Here is a 17863-nt window from a genome sequence, read left to right as displayed (position 1 = left end):
CGGGGGAAGCCGCGGCTGCTCGGGGTAGAGGAGTTGGGAAAGCCACTTCCCAGCGCAGTCTGACTCTGGGTCATCCGCCTGCGAGCGCGCGGACCCCACCCAGCTTTGGAGAAGGGGGCGGGGCCGGGCCTGGAGGCGGGGCCGGGCCTGGAGGCGGGGCCTAGCCAGGGGCGGGGCGGGGCCGGCCTGGGAAGTCGGAAGCCCCCAACCTAGGGGTGGCGGCAGAACCCGGATCCCGGAGTACCACGTTTTCCGGAGCCGGACATCGGGAGACGGCGGGCGAGAAAACCCGGCGCCCGGAAGCTTTTGCTTTCTTTGACGCAAGGGCTCGGGACGCAGCCGCCGTCGGCCGAGCGCCCGGCGAGGAGCGACCCCAGACGGAGTCTTCGGAGTTCCTCCGCCCCCGCCTCGCCGGGTCCCGGAGCCTCAGTCCTTCTCGCAGCCCTCCTGGTGGCCATGGAGTGTCCGCACCTGAGCTCCAGCGTCTGCATCGCTCCGGACTCAGCCAAGTTCCCCAACGGCTCCCCGTCGTCCTGGTGCTGCAGCGGTGAGTGCGGCCCCAGGCGGCCCTGCAACGCACCCGAGGCCCCGGCTCCGCCGGGCCTGCCGTCTAGGGGCCGCGGGCGGCGGACGCGCGGACTCGGGAAGTGGTGCGGGCAAGCCGGGCCCGGTGGCTGGGGAGGGGTACGCGGTGAGGCGTGCGGAGCGGCGGCGGCGGCGGCTCCTTTGTTTCCCGTGGCCCGACGGTCCGGCCGGCGAAGGAGAGGCCCGCGATGGATGAGAGCCCGCGGGGGCCACGAGCGCGTGGGGGACGGCGGCGAGCCGGGACCCTGGCCTGCGGCTCGCGCCCCCGCGTCGCCCGGCAATGGCTGGGGGCTGTGCTGGCCCGTGTCGCCGGGTCGAGGGGCTGCGGGAAGTGGGTGTCCGGCCCCCACAAGGCGGCCGCACGTGTGGCGGGGCCCAAGTTGTGTCCCCTCCTCTACCGGACAGGAAAAGCTCCGCTCTTGGGGGCAGCTTTGTCTGGGCTGCTGAGCGCGCTGGGGCCCTTCGCTACCTGCTCCCGCCCCGCTTCCTTTCGCTTCCCCCTATGTTCCAGCGACCCGATCTACGCCCGGTGGGCGGGAGCCGCGACCCCGCGAGGTGCTCAGAACTCGGGAAGCCGAGGTCAGAGGCTTTCATCAACGCGGGAGGGGGAAGTTTGAAAACAGGCTGCGGGTTAAAAAAGCTCAGAAGGCTGATGGAGCAGCTGCTTTGGAGGGGCGGCTCGCGCTGCCTTTCAGGTCGTCTTGGTGGGTTGAAACTGCTTTGGGATTTCCGAGTCCATGTGCTGGAGGACAGTTATTAGGTTTATGTAATGCTTTTGCATTGCTTAAGCATCGTAACTCCTTCTGCCGGGCCTCTTGGAAGCCCCAGTGCCCTCTTATTGTCTGCTCTAGCGACTTAGGATCGCACCGGCCACACTGCTTTGATTACTTCCTGGTAGGGCCCTGGTGCAGCCGATAGAGTCTTTGTTTATTAGCTTTGAGATAATCGGTGGCAGCTTGGGTTGGAGTGTAGAATGTAAATTGTGCGTTTCAAAAATCTTAGGTTCATTTGAAGAAATAAAGAGAAGAAAAGAGCAGTGCTACGGTTTAGCTGTGTGACGTTTCTCATTATGGGCCGGAGCTCGGAAGATAGTTTAGAGAATGCCTTAACACTTTTGACAGGTTACTTCTTAAATGGTGATTATTATGTCCTTGAAGAAAATCACAGGCAACAGCCACAAAGAAAAATGTACCCTGTATAAGGTGTCTAGATAACTGTGGCTTCCTTGATCTCTGAGAGGTTTGATGCTTTGCTTGCCTTTGTGAAGTCAGATTGTCTTTTTCTGCACGAAGCCCATAAAGATTATAACCGGTTAATTGATTTTGCAGTGCAGTATTGCAGTTCTTTTATGAGGGTGCAGAAAACTTACCAACGAATGTTTCTTCTACAGTGAATGTTGAGTATGAAACAACAAAAAAGGTGTGTCAAATTGCTTTATTAGTTGATGTTGCATTCGCTCTAATTGTAGCTGTGGTGCTGCGATTGTGGTAAGTTACGTCTTTCTTTTTTTTTCCCAAGAGATTTGGGGGAAGAAATGACCAAAGTAAACACTAGTAAAAGCATACCTCATGAAGAATGATGAAATTACTTTCTCTGTGGATTACTTTCTACAGGGATACAAAGCAGACAGCTCCCTTATGGCTTTTTCTAGGTAGACTCCCATCAAATTTTAAAATGGCCTCATTGGGCACATGCATCTAGAAAAAGGAAAAGAGTTTATGCAAGTGACAGATATCCTGTTGTGAGTCAGCCTTGCCTTTGCAGTCAGGGCGTCCACTTAACTCTGGGAAAGAGGTGCAGAAGATTGAACATCTCTTGAGGAACTTAAGTTAAAATGGAACATAACTTAGAGGCTTGTGCTGATATGAAGAACAAACTAGCATGGCTAGCTCTAAGGGAGGGGCTATTTCTGTCCAAGGGCTAAGATGGCATCTTTGCATCTTGCAACAAAGTTTGTCTCTGACATTGCTTTGGGAGGGTGATTTTAGTCATGTGCTTTCATTTGTAGAACTAATAAAGGTAGTTTTGCAACTTTATGTGGATTTTTTCCTTCTGCTCAAGTTATGTGAATTGAACCCATTTCATGGGGGCCTCCCACTAACCTATTGGCATCCATTTATTGATATAATCTCATATTTTTATATTGAGCTTGATCTTGTTCTTGCCTGCCTGTTGTTTCAGTGATTGAACGATTATTAACTATGAGTCTGGCTAATTCATCATCTTGGAGTGTTATGTATTCTGGTATTTATTCTCCAACACTCCCAAATGTCTTCTTTCCTTTTCTTTTCGGTAGGGCATGAAAAGAGTAGCCAGTGTGTGGAATAACGTGGTGACCGAGTGCTGAGTCTGATTGCGTTCTTTTTAGGGAGGGGAAAATCCCTGTTTTGGCACTGGGACAATAAAAGTAGTGCCCTTTCCCTGTTTTCTTTGGGAGCTTGCAGTTACATCACAGTGAAACAACCTCAAGGCAGCCAAGCATATTGCAAAAGACCAACATCCTAGGTTCTTCCAGGTAGCAATGCATCCTTGGAAAGTAGTTCTGTTTCCTTTGAGCCTAAGTCTTATGGTATTTGTAAAAAAAAAAAAAAAAAAAAAAAAGAAGGGGGGATAATACTTCACATTTACTTCGCAGGTTGTTAGGATGCACAAGGTAATTTTTGTGCAAACTTTGAGAGAGTCCAAACGCTATTCAAGTAATAGGTGGTTTTATAGGTCAGAACATCTTTATAAAAAAGACTCTGAATACTTAAGTATCTAAAGCCCCTTAAATAGGGACTGGGACAGACTGGCTTTATGCTGAATTATGCTTTGCAAGGAGATCTATTACTCAACAAGATTAGGGGTTGTAAGAAGTAATTATACTTCGGAATTAACTTGAGCTTCTTATCTGTGGAAAGCCCTTGGTACATATTATTGTATATGTTATGTAATTGTGTACCACAGCGGTTCTCAAACTTTTTGTTTTCAGGCCTCTTTTACCCTCTTAAAATTATTGAGAACCCAAAGAGCCTTTGTTTGTATGGCTTATAGCTATTGATATTTGTTGTACTGAAAATTATATTTATAAATAACGTATATTTATTATATCCTTTACAATTAATAATAAATCCATTACCTGTTAACAAATAGTAATTTACGTAAATTTTCAAAACAAAAATTTGGTGAGAAGATTGGCGTTATTTTAATTTTTGTAACTGTCTTTGTTGTTTGGCTTAATAGAAGACAGCTGGATTTTTACATCTGCCTTTGCCTTCGGTCTCCTGAGATATCACATATGGGGTAGCCTCTGGAAGACTCCACTGCATGCTTGTGAGAGATTAAGGGTAGAGAATAAAAGTAACATCAGTATTATTTATGAAAATGGTTTGACCTCATGTACCCCTGAAGGGTTTTGGAAACCCTCAGGGGCTCAGGATCACACTCTGAGAACCCACTTGTATACAACAATACTAACAGTTAAGGACAGCTGCTCTTATCAAAAAAGCTTTCAAATATTAAAGAATTCCTTAAGGTCTTAAAACTAGCTGCATTTATGTCTGAGTGGAGATTCACAGAATTTATAATATATAAGCTGGGATGATGGAGTCCAGTAGTCAGTCCCTTGCTCTCAAAAAAGTTGCAGTCTAATCTAGTTGGGGAGAGACAGGAAGCTAACTGGTTAGAAGTTAAATCCATGTTGTGGCTTAAGGTAAGTGTTGAAAATAGTAATCTCCTAATAAGGTAAAAGTTGATTTATGTCTTAATTTTGCTAAATTCGTTGTCGTTTTTAAATGAAAATGTTTTAAATAAAAACGAGGTCATTCTTTGAAGGTTTTTGTTAAGTGCACGTACCAGATGTTATCTTCAGAAGCTGGAGACTTGGGCATTTCATTTGTGTATGTGTGTGTGGTTAAAAGGGTTGAACCAGTGGCAAAATACTGGGGAGAAAACCCAGATTGGTTAAAAAGATGCTCTAAACACAACTGTTTTCATAACTAAGGTGAGCCAAAGACTTTAAGGGTTTGGGTTAAATAGCCAGTTAAATTGCAGATATTTTAATAGCGTAGGCATGAAAAATTTTTCCCTGATTCTTTAAAGAGTTGAGAAATCCTCTTATAGTTTCTAGTACACACTTGCCCTCACATTACCTAAAAAAAGTAAGTGTAGATTAAGTAAATATTTTGCAGTTTGGTATGGTTATTGGAGATTAATCCTTTTTTGAAGATACATTTAGTTGGATAGAGTTCTGATTATTGATCCCATCTCAGTGGTAATAAACTTGTCATTTGTGATAAAGCTTGAGCTAAAAATGAGATATCACCTTGATGGGGTGATGGGTTATTTGGTACCAGATTTCTCTCACAACCTACATCTAAAGAAGTGTCTTGCATGCCCAGTAGACTAAATTTTCTAGATAGGATCAGTCATTTGTTCATTGTAAGGTCAAATGCATTTACTGTTCTCTAGTAGTAACCCTGTATGAAATTAAGTGCCTAGCATGTAATAAGACACTCAGTAAATATTTGCTTAATGAATGAAGGAACTTTCTTCCTTTTGATGGTGGCTGGATTGGCCTTAAACTTGGTGTTTAAAGTAAATGGAGAGCGTAGTAAGTGAGCTTCTCCCCAGAATGTTTTCACCAGTCACCACTCCTGGCTTTTAGTCTGTAAAGTAAAGTTTGACTGGATTGTGAGGAACTGACCATCTGCGGTCTTGTTACCATGATGAATTTGTAGTCTTTTGACATTCTGTGTGATGAATTTATTCTTTTGACATTCTGTGTTTATAGGTGGGCAGGTATGACATTTTAGTAGTAAATGTGGATGGGACAGTTAAAAATCAGTGGGCCTGTGATACTTTTGAAGATTAATATTTAAATTTCATACACTTTTCGATAAGATCTGTACGCTTAAGCCAAACTCAGTTGTCTTTCTAGTTTTTCTGTCAGTATCCCACCTGGAATCCCAGCCCCTAGAACTTTAAAGCAGCCTAAGCTTATTTCCAAAGTCTCTGAATAATTGGTAGTAGATGTGAAGAAGCTGGGATTTAGAATGTGCTCCATGTGTTCGTTTGAAGAGGCTGCAGTCTAGGGTCTGAGCCTAACATTTTGCTGTTGTGAAGAAGTTTTGACACATGGATCCGAAGTTATTCTCCGAATAGTATTCTTAGTAGTATACAAAGAATATCCTTCATGGCCTAACAGCAGAAGAAAGGACGGGGTTGAGGGGTGAATTTGAATTGTTTGTTTCAGTTTCTTGTTATTCATTTATTCTCAAAATAGCTCATTCTCATCATTCTTTGCTTTTACAGCATTAGCCTTAGGCTGTTATAACATCCTACTTTTTCCACTTTGAAATTTAAGCGATTTCCTTCTTTACTGGAATATGATAGATTAATTTTGAATCCTTTAAACTTAATTTAGAAATAGTTATGTTTTTCTAGTGTTTGTCGCTCAGTGAGCAGAACAGTGAGTAACTTGGTTTGTAGCTCGTTGAGTAAATTCCTATTTTAAAATTTAATTGAGTCCCTCTTCCATCAGGGAGTAATTTACAAGGGCATTTCCCCTAACCTGTGTTGTTTTTTTCTTTTGCAGTTTTCCCCCACTTCTTGAGCTATAGTAGATATTTTCTTTCTTTGAAAGAAAATAGTAGTGTCCTTTGATTGTGTCCAGACCGTGGGTTTTGTGTTCAACCTAAGCATCCAAGTGGACTTGGATAGTAGCTTATCAGTGTTTGAAGTGGGAACTATATATTGTTAATGTATTTTAGTGTTTTATGTTTATTCATAGCTCCTTTAAACACAAGAGCCACTGCATTCTAGGTGTTTTAGTAGAGCTTTCCTGGACAGATGGCTTAGAAGGAAGTACTTAGATTCTCAGCAGGGGCTGGTACTTTTTTGGAGGGTTTATTTGTGATGAAGCTTACCTTGATTGACAGCTTAGAATGCCGAGAATACCATTAGCAGCAGCAACAGCTTGTTCATCTTACCTAGAATTGTTTCGCCCGAAGACTTCTCAAGATGCCCTGTGATTTCTAATAGTCTATTTTGAGAATGTAGGGAGAAGGTATCTTTCACAATGAAAGGAAATTTACCTAAATATTGTTTATTGCAATTGTATCTTGAAATCTTTCTGGGTTGTTAAATGATCTTTGGCTTAGAAACTTGTAAACAGAGGTCATCTTTTAACTGCTGTGAGTCTGCAGATGTTAGTGTATATAGTAATTCCAGATGTTTTCTCATCTACTAGTTTTACTGAGTAGGAGGAGAACTGAGAACAACAGAAAGGGACTTCAAAGCAGTTGGCCAGCATTTAATCCTGACTAATTTAATTAACTACCCATCCTTGTAGTTTTTCCTGTTTCATAGATTGTGAAACTGAGACAAAGATTAACAGAGTTGCTCAAGATGCTTGGGGATAGTAGAGATAGCCCAGAACTTAAATTCAAATACCATTCAAACCATACTTTTTGCTTGCCTTTTTAAAAGCAGGATCTTTATTTTGTCATCTAGTCACTTACTGCTTGATAATTTAAAGGATTATAAGTGTTTGGAGACATACTTGAAGTAATTCCTCTGAAGATTTTTGATGTGAAAGTGTATTTTAAATTCTACATTTTGGAAATAATTTGTTTTAAATTTCTATATTTAATTAGCTCTTCCTCCCTCTGTTTATTGATTAAAATGCCAGCAAGGTGGAACAAGGTTGTTAATACCGTTGGAAGAACACTGTTTTTGAATGTCTAAATTTTGGTTCAGATTGAATTTTTTTGTAGGCTGAAATGAGCTTTACTTTAGTTCAGATATCATGAACCAGCCTTCTCACCATAGCTGTGGATAAGGATAAAATGCAGTGAGCTCTTTGTCATTTTATAAACATGGCCCCCTCCCATTTGTTCATTTTGTTTCTGCTGGAGAAGATTCTTCTTGGAGGTTGTTTGTTATGGGGTGGGGGAGGGAGAGAATTCTTAAGATAGAAAATTTTGCTTTTGCTGCTGGTAGCCCAGGGGTTATTTGACTCTTTGCTTTTAGGCAGTATCTTTTGTTGACTGCATTTCGTTATATTTTAAGATTTTCCAATCATATTTCTTGTAGAAGTTACTTATAGTCTTTAGGCTGCAGTGCTTAAAACAAGATTTCCCTTCCCCGCCCCTACCCCACCCTGCCCCACACACATAAGACATACTGAAAAACAGGTATATGTTAGCTTTTTACAGATATATAATATACAGGTAAGCTTAAGAAGGCTACTTCAAATTTTGAAAACTTTTGTTGAAACAAAACTTGTGCATTGAAAAGTGAAATTTGTAGTTGTCTGAGTATTTGTGTTAGCTAAATGCTTCACCATTAATCACCACTAGCTAATTAAATTTTCTAAGACCCTTTTGAGGAGGGAAATCAGAGTTTATTTTGAATATGAACCAGCTTGTGTCTTTGAAAAGATATTGTAACCGACTGGATTTTATCTAGAGACTTTGTACTCTGCTTTAGGATTGAATAACTCTATCAGCAGGCTGCTTTCCATTTTGAGTAGATGTTCTTTCCTGATATTTTTTCTTTGTTTTAGCTGGGTTTAAGGCAGCCTTTAGAAATCTACTTGCCTATTTATCCTTGACCTGTCCTGAAGACTCCTAATTTCATGGACTGTTCTTGAACTATCTCATCACCAGGCAGAGCAGGCTGGTGATTAACTGTCATGTTCCTGCAGGTTTAATTTAACCAATTGTAAGATAGGACACTTGTTGATTTAACTTCTTTAAATCTTTGTTCTTACTGACCATGCTCAGGTTTTCCTTTTTAGATAATAGATCTCCTTTGTTTTGGTCAGAGTTTGTGAAGATCATGCTGAAATTTCTACGCAGCAAATTTTTTTTTTTTTTTTTGGTGACAGAATGTTTCCCTGGGATAATGGATAGATAAATGTTGAAAAATATTCTAATTTGTTGTTGTTGTTGTTAAAGAACTTCTGTTTAACTTAATCTGGGGCTGACATTTATATTATTGAGTGGTTTTTAAATTTTAGTGTCACACAGTAAAACTGAGATTAACTCTAGTTTCCATCTGAATTATTTTGAATGTTAATTGTGAACTCTTTTGGCATTGGAGAAACTGTTTGCAACAACAGATTCAAGCTTCACCTTATGTGTATGAAGTAGCTGCCAGAGCTCAACATTCATACTGTGAGAATTTAATTCTAATTTAATTTAACTGCATCAGTTTCATTTCAGTTATTTCAAGTGTTTTGTTTGTGTGTAGTCTTTTTAGAACCTCATTTAAAAAATATTTTTTGAGACTTTTTTCCTTTGAATGATTAATATAGATTTTGGGGGAAATGTGGGTCAGATTTTTCTTAATGTACCTATTGGTTGTAAAAAAAAAAATTCCAACTCTTGCTTTGCATCAGATAATTTTAACAGCTAATCGAGTTTACAGGTGCCTATTTTCTGTAATACTGGGTATCTAGCCCTTTAAGCAGAGTATAAGTATATGCCCAGTTTATGTTTTTTATTTCCATTTCTTCATAAATAGTCCCATTGATTTTTAAAAGGATAGTTTCCCAGCACACCAGTAAATACAACTGTGGTAATTTCACCCCCCTCCACCCCCAGATTTGTACTTAGTGCTAAGCTATACTGTATAACCACAAAAAGCTAGAAAAAGGATTGTACAACATAGATATTAAACCTGCTCTCTGAGTAAAGTCTCTGATAATGAGGTCCCTTAACGTCTTAAATGCTTTGTTGATTTATGGGAGGGAGTGCTTCCTATAAAATACCTGTGTGCCTCTTTTCTTGTCTTGTATACACTTGCTTTTGTTTTGAAATAATAATTGTGTGGTGTTTACATTTATGACTTGATTCATTTCTTTTGAAAATCCTTTTACTATTTAACTATGGATTTGCTTACTCAGGTTGGCAAAGTGTGGAATTGCATCAGATCTTGCTATATTAAATAAATGGAAATATTGGATGCCAGAATTTTTCTTAAGCGATTCATGGCTTTTGTGTTCGTAGTCTGTATAATCAGCTTCATAAGGAGAGTTATTTTTGAAACAATATAAGCTCCTGATAATTTTTCTGTGGTTATTTGTATCTCGTCTTCCAAAGGCAGAAGTAGCCATTTTGACTCTGATTTAGTAATCTGCTTTGACTTGAGTAGTTTCAATCCTCCTCTCCACCACCCTTTCCTCTTATTTGTAGGTAGGGGTACAGTTCCAGCATTTAGCTGAATACTGTAGAACAGATAAAAGCATAATAGCTTCATAGGTGTCTTTTTTTTTTTTTTTTTTTTTAACCAAAGTGGGTTTGAACAAGTCTGAGTCTGTGATAGAATGAATAATAAAAGATGTTTAGTACATTATAATTGAGCATATATAGTTTCACATACATTATTTTCATATGTTGTTTTCAGTTGCTTTTGAGGACTGATTTCAGAAATGCATTTCAAAATAGAGTAAAATGCTTGAGCGAGTGAGGGGACCAGTCTTATGGATCAGAATTTGCCTCTGTGTAGGAAATCAGCAGGACCAGATGCCCTCTCTTCTGGCTCTGTAGGTATCTGGCTCTGTTAACATATAGATGATAAATTTCGGCCAGCTTTGAAATTACATTCTCTAGTAGAGGACACATACCATTAGCTCTGGAAATTAGCCTTGTGGTATACAGGGAGTTCAGTAGCTGCCTGGCCCCAAATGATAAACAGTGTTTGTAATTTTTATTTTGTGTAATAGGTGATAGGCATTTTTTAAGATGAAAAAAAGTAGTTTAGGCAACTTCATGAATTGATATGATTGTTATATCAGTTTACCTTTTAAAGATTGGTGTTTTGGAAAAGTAGTACATTATACAGTTACGCCATACAGTATAGTATCAGAAGATTTAAAATAGAACAGCAGGTACCTTCCCTCCACCCTCAGTCCTGATGTCCACAGACAACCCCTTTCAGCTCTGTTAGCTTTCTCCCTCATGCTGACCCATACTTCTAAGTAATACATTGTTATTTTTCAATTTATCCATTTTAGGTAGCATCTCTTGACATCTTGTATTGGTACGTGAGGATGTTAGTATTTCATTACCTGCCCCCTCTCCATTTCTCAATATGACCAGACCACAAATTTTTATTAATATTGTGATTAGTTTTTTTTTCTGGCATTTTATTTTTCCTTTAGTTAGTAATTGCTTTTTTTTTAAATTGCTTACTTTACTTTCTTTACATTTTCTCCCAAGTGTAACATATACATTAGTCAAATATCTATGAATGTTATTTTCCAAGCATTTAAACACATAATTTCTTAGTAGTAGTATTCCTGAGGCTCTCCTTCCTAGAGTGCCCTCGCTTCCATCTGAGCTGACTGTTCTCTGAGCCGACTGGACAGTTTTTATCCTGTGATTCCCTCACTGTCCTCTTGTATTAGATCTCCCATTCCCTGGATCCCAGGTCTTCCTCTTCCTTGGTTTATTAGACCATTGTATATCAGCTAGCTCCCTTCTCAGGGGAGCCACATTTTTGATCCCATCTAAGTCTGACACCTTTATTCTACCTTTGTACTTGACTGCTTGGTTGACTATAGACTGTTAGTTAGAAAAGATTTTTCTCTTAGAATTTTTTTTTTTTTTTGCTTGTGGGATCTTAGTTCCCCAGCTAGGGATCAAACCCACGCCCCTCCCATTGGAAGCACAGTCTTAACCTCTGGACTACCAGGGAAGTCCCTCTCTTAGAATTTTAAAAGCAGTGTTCCTTTGTTTTTAGGCTTTCAGTGTTTTTTTTTTTAAGAAATGTGATGCCTTTTTGATGACTGTTTCTTCATATATAGCCTTTTATTCTTTCTCCTGGAAGCTTTTAGGATATTCCTTTTATCCTTGGTGTTCCGGAATTTCAGAGTGATGTGTCTTGGCATGGCTTAGTTTTTCTTTTCTTGTGATGGGTTCTCAAGGGACTTTTCGATCTGTGCATTTGAGAGTACACTAATTTTCCCATACTTAAATCTCCTAGTTTGTACATTTTTCTTTGTACAACTCCTATTAATTGAATGTTGAGCACTGTGGGTAGAACCTGTAATTTTCTTATCTTTTTATTTCTTTGCCTTTTGGTTCTAGTTCCTGAGATATTTCCTTGTTTTTATTTTTCCTTCTACCCTTCTGTCGAATTTTGACAATAATATTTCTTGCTTTTAAGCACTTCTCCTCCTTTTCCTGACCATTGGTTTTTCATACATCCTATTGCTGCTGTTGCGCAGTGTCTTCTCTCGTCATTCCTAGGTTTTAGAGTTTGTTCTGAGGCTTTTCTGTGCTGTCTGCATTGTTTCTCTTGTCTCTGGGTTCCTCTTTTTCTTTTCAAAAGGATTCTTTCAAACTAGAGCTTTCCTTCACAGGATCTTATTTTATCTATTTTTTCATGTAAGGGTTGGGCACTAAAAAGCTCTGTGAGGCTTGTATACATTGGGCTTCACCGTGAAGTTGGGGACAGGCCGCCTTCTTCATTAGAGGAAGACAGTCAAGACGTCCGTGTGGATATTTATTTTTTCACACCATTTTTTCAGCATTCCCTCTGGGAACTGAACACCCGGCCGCTGATGTCCTGACGTGAGAACGTAGGAAGTCCATGAGCTCATCGTTCCTGCAGCCCTTGGGCCCCTTGTTCTTAGTGCCACCTTTACCCTGCTGTCTGCTGTGCCCCAGGTCCCTAAGCCCAGAACTGCCTCCCGGCCGCACTCTTCTCTGCTGGCACTTGGGCTGCAGCTTTCTCAACACTGTGGAGATTGTTACTGCTCCTTCAGCTTCTTCCTGACTGCCAAAAGCATGCTGGAGTTTGCTTGTCTCACATGTTCTCTTTGGGAGTCACTATCGATTTAATTTTTTATTGTCATTTTAGTGAAATGGGGTGGAGAGGAGATAAGAGAGAAACTGGTATGCCATGGTTAATTTGGTGTTTATTTTTGTTTAATTAGTTAAAATTATTTGACTGTGCTGTGCAGCATGTGGGATCTTAGTTCCCTGGCCAGGGATGGAACCTGCGTCTCCTGCATTGGAAGTGTAGAGTCTTAACCACTGGACCACCAGGGAATCCCAATTAGTGTTTATTTTTAAATGAAATATTTTTAAATGCAGTTTTTAGGGTAAAAACATGCTTTGCCATATCAGAGATGGATTTTATTAGTAATCATCTAGAGAGTTAAATCACTAAAACTGAAATTTTGCAGTACTATTTTTGAGTAAAAGTTTAAACTCAGATTTACCTTCCTTGATAAGCAGAGCAAAATACTGCTGCTATTACCAGAGTCAGCAGAGAGAGTAGATAAGCCTCTAGGTTTGGCTCTGCTTGGGAAATTGGGAGCCAGAGTTTGGATGTATAAAAGAAACATGGTTGTAAGGTCATTTGGACTACTGCAATTAATCTGTTATAATATTTTTACTGGATTAGTTTGTCATCCGTTAATAAAGGGAAGTTACTGCCAGGTTTATAGTACTATTTGGCTCTGTACAATGGTAATTTAACCTTTTCCTTTGTGTTATAGTAATTTTCAAAAAGTATGTTTTTAATAGGAAGTAAAGAATAAAAATGTAAAAATCTCAAAACCCTTTTTATTTTGATACACTTTCACACTTAAAGGAATATTATTAGAATAATACAAAGAACTCCCTTGTACTCTTTACCTATTCATGAGTTAACATTTTGCCACCTTGGTGTTAAATGTGTACCTTCTTTCTATATATTCCCCCCCACTCCCATCACTGAATAATTTGCAGACCTAATGTTCCTTCATCCATGAATGCTTTATCCCCCCTGAAGAACAAGGACTTTCTTTTCACTAAGCATGGGATATTGGTTAAAATTAGGACATTTAATGACTGATATAGTAGCATTACTGAATGCACATTCCATTCTCAGATTTCTCCCATTGTCTCAATAATGTCTTTATATAATGTCCTTCACAGCTATTTCCCAGTTGTGTTGCCCCACCCATCTCCCCTACATCTCGCCCATGACCATGTGTTTCATTTTGTTGTGAACTCTTTTAGTCTCCTTCAGTCTCCAATGATTCCTTATCCTTTCTTTGTCTTTCACGTCTTGAGTATTTCTATAGAGTGTACTTCCACTTGAGTTTTTTAGATTCAAGCCGTGCAAGGTTTTGATAGGAATACTGCAGAAGCAATGTGTCTTCTCAGGGCATTATATCGAGAGGCATAAGAAATTGGTTTGTCTCATTTTGGTAATATTTATTTTATTAAGGTGATATTTGCAAGGTTCTTTGTTGTAAAGTTACTTTTTTCCTTTTGTTATTAATAACTAATTAGTAGCAGATGCTTTGAAATTTTACATATAATTGTCTTATTCCTCATCAAATATTAATCTAGTAATTTAGCATGCACTGATGATTCTTGATTGAATCAGTTGTTACTAGGATGGTTGCAGAATGTTGATTTTTTAACTTATTTCTTCTAAGTATATATGGGGACGTGATTTCCTTTCTCACTCACTTGTTTATTCATTTATTTTATTAACATGAACTCAGGTTTTCATTTTATTTCTTAACATCCTATTGCTATTTATTTTGAAGATCAAGTTGTCCTAGATTTGGCTAGTGGAGACCTTCTTAGGCCATAATTTTGACATGTCCCTATTGTTCTTGGAGCCCTTACTTTCTGGCATGGCAAGGTGCTCCTGGCTCATCTTGCACTCAGCCTGCCCCCATCTTGGAATCAGCTATTTCTCCAAGTAGCCATCATTCCTTTTAGTGGGGAATAATGTTTATAACCTAAGATCTCTCAGTAAATAGGAATTAAGAAATATGAGAATGTGTATGTGTGTATATATATATATGTTTGTTTGTGTTTGTGTGTTTGTGTAGCCATGAGTTCATTTTGATACCTTTAATTCCAGTTCAGCACTTTCTGCATTTGCAATGCCCTTCTCTAACAGTGAGAATCTGGTTCCCATTATGCTCAACACATGTACTTGTTTGCTGCGTGCCATAGTCAGAGAAAGTAGCTCTAAACTGCGGACCCACACCATTGCAGGAACACTGCTTGTAACCAGCGCTTAATATTCTTAATGGTGTTTTTTTGTCTGTATACTCACAAAATATAAAGTATTATGTTAAAAAATTGTGTTAGTCTTCCTTTTCCTTCCCTTTCCTTCCCTCTTTTAACACACTTATTTGACATACAGTCTGCTTCATTTGTTTTTGTTTGATTTCCATTAAAAATTTTTTTCTGCCTTATCCTTGCTGATTTTATTTTACTTTTTTTGAGTATATAAAATGTGAGTATGGGCTTTCCTGGTAGCTCAGATAGTAAAGAATCTGCCTACCAATGCAGGAGACCCAGGTTCGATCCCTTGGTTGGGAAGATCTCCTGGAGAAGGGAATGGCTACCCACTTCAGTATTCTTGCCTAGGAAATCCCATGGACAGGGGAGCCTGGTTGGCTACAGCCTATGGGATTGGAAAGAGTCAGGCACGACTGAATGACTCTCACACACACACACAGTTCCAGAAGTTAAAACCGTACCGAGAAGTGTTACTACCTCACACTTTTCATTCCTATCTACCCTCTATAAACAACCAATTATTTTGATCTATCCTTGTTTCTTTCTTGTTAAAAAAAAGATTGCAGATACATGAGGGTTTTCTTTCTGTCACAAAAGGTAACAAACTAAGTATGGCTCTTTTGGGATTTCTTTTATTTAATAGTATATTCTGAACATCATTCCATGTTTGCAGAAATTTTCCTTATTTTTAACCCATTGATGGTGCTCCATTTGTCATGGTTCGCAGTGAATTCGAATGGTCTCCTCTCTTTGGGTATTTAGGTTGTTTCCAGTATTTTGCAATATCAGATAATGCTGCAGCTAAAAGCCTTGTGCAAATATTTTTTTTTGTATTATGGGATATCTTCAGAGAAGATGGAAAGTTTTAACTTTTCAATTGTGTGAGCAGTATTGTGTAAGTGATTTTATAGTGCTTCTAATTACTTGTCTGCCTGCTCCTATCTTCACATCTGTGGTGACCTTACAACTGTATTCAAGGCTGTGGAAGTGAAGTACTTTATTGTAATTATATTTTTGTCTTGGAAACCTTGACATCAGAGCGCTAGAAGTGGCCTTGGAAACATTTTTAGCCTACATCCATGTTCATCTTAATCAGCTGACTTTTCCTTTCCTTTTACATACTCGTCAGTGCTATTTTACTGCCTGAGTGCTCAGATGCAACTGTTCCTAGTAGTTTTCTCTTTTAATTTAATTTGTGTTAGATTCCTTCATGTCATACTGTTAACTGGTTGCTCCCTCAGGTTATAGAATGGTGGTAGGATGGGACGGTTATACTTAGGACAGAAATAAGGATTTGGGCATCCATTTTCTCCAGTGGGTCTTAGCGCATTAGTGAGTAGGATAAACTCAGAGGAGCACTCTGGATTCCTAGATAATGCTGATCCTCTCAGCTGGCTGATGACTTAAAAGCCTTTGTTCCAACAAGTGGGCATTGGAGTAGAAGGGGGACTTCTTCCTGCATTACTAGAAAACCAGGTAAAAGACTGGGAAACATAGCTTTCCATCAGAAAGGCCATAAAAAGATTACCTATGTGTTGAGATAACAGTCCCCTCAGCCTAAGGGTGGCCGGGGCCTCCAAGCAGATTACTTCTGGCCCCCATGATGACTCTTCAATTTACGTATGTGCACCATACACATGTTATCATTTTCCATGCATGTCCTGACATGAAAAAGGTTTGAAAAATTGGCTCGAGCACAGTCTGAAAATTAGCCTCTGAGAGCCAAAGACAGTGTCCCTTAAAGAGAACCAGGTCATCCTATTTATCCTGGATAAGAAAGAATTGAATTATTTAGAGTAGAAGTTTAAACCTACTGTCTGTAAAAATAAGCTGATCACCTTATCTTTTTTAAAATATTTATTTATATTCATTTATTTGGCTGTGCCAAGTCACGGCACGTGGATCTAGTTACCCAACCAGGGATCGAACCAGAGCCCCCTTTGTTGGGAGCACGGAGCCCTAGCCACTGGACCACCAGGGAAGTCCCTGATCGCCATATCTTAAATCTGGTGTGATTTGAAATCATTTCTATTTGCTTCTTTGTTAAAACAAAAGTTAGAAATTTAAAAAATATTTTTGAAGACTTGCAACCCCACATATTGGATATTAGAATGACCAAGGTACAATGTATTTTGATTGATTAGATTGGTGTACCATGATTTAATCTCTATTCTGAATACGTCAGAGTTTAGTGTATCTCAGTATGGTTTTGACACCCAAGTTGCTTATGTACTTAAGTGTTTTATCTGAGTAGCATTTTATTCAGTTGTCTAAACCGCCTTGAAATGTGCTTCTAAAGTACATTTGCTTCTGAAGTATTTTACATTAACTGTGTAAAGTTTAATGATTCTGACATTAAGGTGTATATAGTCGTTATATCAATTTTGAGATCAGCTTATTAAAATAGAATATTTTATCTCATTCATTTGATGTTTTAAAAATAATTTAATTTCAAGTCAGATACCAGAGGAGTTTCTGAAGGATTTTTACTGACTTATTTATTTGGAATTTTTCTGTGAAAAGGAATTGTCACCTCCCATCCTTTTAATGTGTGTAAACTACGGGGAAGACTTCTGAACAATTAGCAGTCATGCTGTATGTGGACATATGTTAACTGCCTTGTGTAGAATGGCTGTCACAGAATTAACCCCAGATAGCTGCGTTTTTTTTTTTTTTAATTTTAATATATTCTTAAGGGAAGGGAACTGAGAGTCACTGGGGCTGTTTGTTAGGCCCCTTGTGCCCTTCGTGCGCTTCATCTCATGAAACCCTTGCCATAGCCATCTGAGGCAGAGGTGGTCTTTGTCCTCTGTTACAGATGAGGAGGCAGGCTCTGAGACCAACTCCTTAAGGTCATAGAATAAAATAATGGGAGAGCTAGAAGGTGAACAGAAGACTTACGTGGGTTCTGGAGCCCATGCTTGCCTCTGACATGTTCCTTTTGAGTCTACAGAGTAATAGTCGCATTCCTGAGGGTAACCAAGTGACTTTGGTACATTTTTGTATTAAAGCAGGAGGGAATTCTTTTTGTGGGGTTAAAGGTCAAAGCCAGGGGATCAAGGCCTCTGCCTAGTTCAACCAAAATGACGTGGAGCAGAGTCCTTCCCCTACTTCCTTCCACTGGGCTGACAGGGCAAGAGGAGGGTGGGACAAATGAGATGAGGCTTGACATATCTACACTACCATGTGTAAAGTAGGTGGTGGGAAGCTGCACAGGAGGCTCAGCTCGGGACTCTGTGATGACCTAGGTG

At 39.6% G+C, this 17863-nt stretch overlaps 1 protein-coding gene across 1 annotated transcript in view; it reads left to right on the top strand.

Moving 5' to 3' along the window:
* Nucleotides 1–426: 426 nt before the first annotated feature.
* The window catches only part of USP3 (ubiquitin specific peptidase 3), a 96263-nt gene continuing 78826 nt past the window's right edge, over nt 427–17863 (top strand). The window contains exon 1 of the mRNA XM_052646184.1: nt 427–547. Coding sequence (XP_052502144.1) covers nt 457–547 — 91 coding nt within the window. The 5' untranslated portion in view covers nt 427–456. The remainder of the gene's footprint in view (nt 548–17863) is intronic.

This window comes from Budorcas taxicolor, chromosome 10 (assembly GCF_023091745.1).
Source record: "Budorcas taxicolor isolate Tak-1 chromosome 10, Takin1.1, whole genome shotgun sequence".
In the NCBI taxonomy this organism is placed as follows: Eukaryota; Metazoa; Chordata; class Mammalia; order Artiodactyla; family Bovidae; genus Budorcas; species Budorcas taxicolor.
Note: the sequence above shows the minus strand (reverse complement) of the source record. Positions and strands in the feature narration are given on the sequence as shown.